General features: G+C 34.1%; 1 protein-coding gene across 1 annotated transcript; it reads right to left on the minus strand.

Annotated features, from left to right (window-relative positions):
* Positions 1–2679: 2679 nt before the first annotated feature.
* Positions 2680–3689, minus strand: LOC149803961 (plexin-A4-like). The gene is made up of 2 exons (XM_089954029.1): positions 2825–3689; positions 2680–2684 (listed from the first exon to the last, which is right to left on the minus strand). The coding sequence occupies exons 1-2, from the start codon at positions 3687–3689 to the stop codon at positions 2680–2682; spliced, it is 870 nt and encodes a 289-aa protein (XP_089810155.1).
* Positions 3690–3890: the final 201 nt, after the last annotated feature.

The raw sequence follows: 3890 nt of genomic DNA on the forward strand, positions 1-3890 counted from the left end.
TAGTATATAGGATTCCTGGCTCATAAGTTGTATAGTATATGGGAATCCTGGCTCATAAGGGATTAAGTAGTATATTATATGGGAATCCTGGCTCATAAGTAGTATAGTATATGAGAATCTTGGCACATCAGGGACATGTTTTATTTCTTGATCAGTCATTTTTTAAAAATGTTATTGTCGAATTTAGAACATTTGGCCACAAACACTGTTTCAAGGCGCTTGTTACTAACATGTTTTATTTGCCCAGATTTTTAAAATTTACCTACTTTCATCACCTTTTGGTGATAAAATGTGGGGGAAAAATCAGCACCAAAAACTCGTCTTTGTATCACTTTTGAAACAAAATGTTATATTTTTTTCACCCTTTAAAATAAACTCCACTAACTTCCTTGCCTTTTGTAATAACACAAAATTAACATTTTTTTCCTTGTGTAAAGAAAATCGATATAAAACAATTGCAGAAATTTTATATTATCACGAAAATAAGACAACAGTGTATATATTTTAAATTCGGATAGAAAAGTAAAACCAATTTTTAAAATTGATTTTCTTAAATCTAGTTGCTAGTGGAGTTTACTCTCCAGCATATAAAAGGAAAGGACAATATAGTGAATTTTGAAAGACAAAGTGCTATACTGTACAAAGTTTTAAGTTGAAAGTGATTTAAACGATGTTTTTTGGAAAAGTTTAGTTTTAATTGACCAGCAACTGAAAAGAGCCCATTCACTCTTCCCCTAACCCCCTTCCACTTTTGAGCCATGATTCCCATACATACTATTTGTATTAAACTGTCAATTGGAACTTAAATATAGGTGGTGCGCAGTTTCCATACCGTGATAATATGTCCATTTACAGTCCCAACATAGGCAATGGATCCCAGAAGGTCCGTTTTGACTGCCACCGCAGACACTGTGGTATTGAAGGTTATGGTTGCCTTTGTTTGTATGGGAATCCTTCCATCAATGGGGGTATTGATGCCATAGGTTCCACAATAGTTATCATCAATATTGAATGACTGTAATAATACTGATCGTTAGTTACTGATACCTTGACAGTTTGTATCAGGAAAGGTTAATCGTATTATATAAAAGGAGACACCACTTCGAGAGTTATAACGAAAAATGAACCTGAAAGTAATCGTAATAAATAAAGGAATTATTGAAGGATTAATTTAGGACTGAGGGATATGAACCAATGCCCGGTGATATTTTTAATTGGTCCAGAACAGGTTTTGGCATACCTAAAGTTGGTGTGGTGTCTACTTTTTAAACAACAAAACAAATTTGTTCACATTGTATTAATTTCACTTTATGCAAGCTACAATACTGAAAATAAAATAATAACAAAAATGATTTACGAAGTCCATTTTGTATCAATATGGACCCAACATTCAATTAAAGGACTATCCTTCCTTCGATTTCAATCAAAATTAGTTGTTTATGATTGCTTGAGTGTGCTGGATATGCTTAATGTAGATACTTAACATGTTTCTCCAGACTTAAACTTAGTAAGATTATTTTGGTCTTTTGAGATTTTTGCAGTAACTGTTGATTTGTTCTTTTGACTTACGGAAATTGCTTTCAATAGCAATCTGAATAGTGATGTAAACAAGAGTATAATGACATGCAAATGAAAATCACTTCATGAATATCTGTATATAGGGTAATTTTAAGGTCACATTTGCTTCACTCGATTGCCATATCCTTCGGCAGACAATGTACACTTTTCTACTTTCACAATGTTCTCACCATAATTATTTCCAAACATTCAATCAATTGGTTCCAGTGGTGGAAGAGAGGGAAGCATCTAAGGACAAATTCTACTGGATGGTATCATTTTAATTTATTATAATTTGGTCAAATGTTCGAAAAATAAAAACGTCACCAGCATGTTCATGAAAACACATCTTGTGAAGATCTTTGCATATAGCGAGAATGGATATAATTTAACACTGTGTTAAATATAAAGTCAATAGCAAGGATTAGTTCAACCGATCTAACGTAACTCCTCACCCCATGTCATTGCTCTCTGTTATTCATACGCTCATCCACATAATGTATATTATAGACATCGAGATTAATTCAGAACAAGTAGCATAAGGGCTGTGGAGAAATATAAAATTAGTGTCGATTTGGTTGTCACTATGCCTTTTTGATAAGTCTTTTATATATGAGTGGATCATAATTTACCTTTCTTGTCCCATTAATGCAAAATCACATCCTAGATCAAACGATGAATATATAAGAATTTTATAATAATAATAATAATAATAATAATAATAATAATAATAATAATAATAATGATAATAATAATAATAATAATAATAATGATAATAATAATAATAATAATAATAATAATAATAATAATAATAACCTCGTGTAATATATGTGTAAATGGTTAAACTAGTTTCATCATTACTTTTAATATAAGAATTTGTGTAGTAATGAATCTTCTTCTGAATGTGTGAAAGTGTTGATGAAGATAACGTGAGCCCCTATGCAGACATAACAAATTTGAAAAAGTACTTAATTGTAATTTATCTCAGCTGGTATACAGATGCATAAGAAAAACTAACTTACACTGTTCATTTTCTGGCACGCAACTTCTGTTATAATATGAGATGGTCCAGTATTTCCAATCCCGTCGAAACAGACCTTTATGTTATCAGTAAATATCTGCTCAATCTTTTTCAATGGATAAATGCAAAGTGCTGAGTCACTTCCAGGAATTGCTGTATTTGGGCTTCCTATACTACACACCACATATAAAACATTATCATCTTGACTAATGTTCATGGAAAGGGCACGTCCCCATCCCGCCTTACCAACATAAGCAGCCTGGACCAGATTGTAGAGGGCACCATTGTGCTTGCATTTAAGCTGCACTTCGGCATATGAATAGTAATCTTTATCTTCCTGACAGACACGAATCAACTTGGAAATGTATGACTCTGTACTAGGGTTCTGCTTCTGAACAGTTACAAAGTAACTAAATTTATTAAAACTGAATCCATAGATGTAATTAACTGGGAATGTATCCATAAGCATTGCCACAATACTTTTGGATGAGGTTGTATGTATGTCGTTGTAAATCAAATCAAAAGTGTCTAATTTGCGGCTGGCTAATGCAGGGACAAGATCGCGGAATACTGGCTGTCCAGCATTGGTTCTAGAGGCAGCGACATAAAGAACCTCTGACTGTGACGAACCATCTTTCGGTCCTGGTGCAATGAATGCTACTGTGGTGCTTGTAGCATTATTTGCAACTACTGGAACGTAAATATATGGATCCTTGGAGTCAATGTCACTTAGATTGTACCTTTCACAGATGCCATGATATAGGCTTGAACACGCAATTAGTTTATTATTCTTGTAATCTATTACCAAGGCCTTATTGTAAGCATTCATTAGCGTTTTGGATTGATCACATGATGCATTTATGTTCTGTGGCTGGCAGTTTGGATTGTCATTTTTTGGCCCTGTTGTTGCATTCTTTATCAAGGTCAGGTTGGATGAAAGCTGATACAAATTGTTCATCGCACCTGCGTACACATTTCCTGTATTCTCGTCTAGTACCATATGACTAAATGATCCTTTGGTGGACTCGATCTCAAACTTGTTGACTACATAGTCATTTGCCCATGTTGTCATGGCAATGGTTACTAGCAACAGTGCCAATAGCACCTCCATCTTGAATGTGCTGCCTAATAGTTGTACTTGTTGCCACATTACCTGAAGAAGAAAAAAGGAAATCATGCAAGTAAATATCCAGACCTGCGGACTATAGAGAGTGTTGACCATGTTTTCACGGCTATGGTTTCTAGTAACAATACCAACGTCAGCCCCATCTTGAATGTGCTGTCTGACATTTGTACTTGTTACCAGAGTCCT

The sequence above is a fragment of the Sinohyriopsis cumingii genome, chromosome 3, assembly GCF_028554795.1.
Source record: "Sinohyriopsis cumingii isolate HCF-2022 chromosome 3, ASM2855479v2, whole genome shotgun sequence".
Classification (NCBI taxonomy): Eukaryota; Metazoa; Mollusca; class Bivalvia; order Unionida; family Unionidae; genus Sinohyriopsis; species Sinohyriopsis cumingii.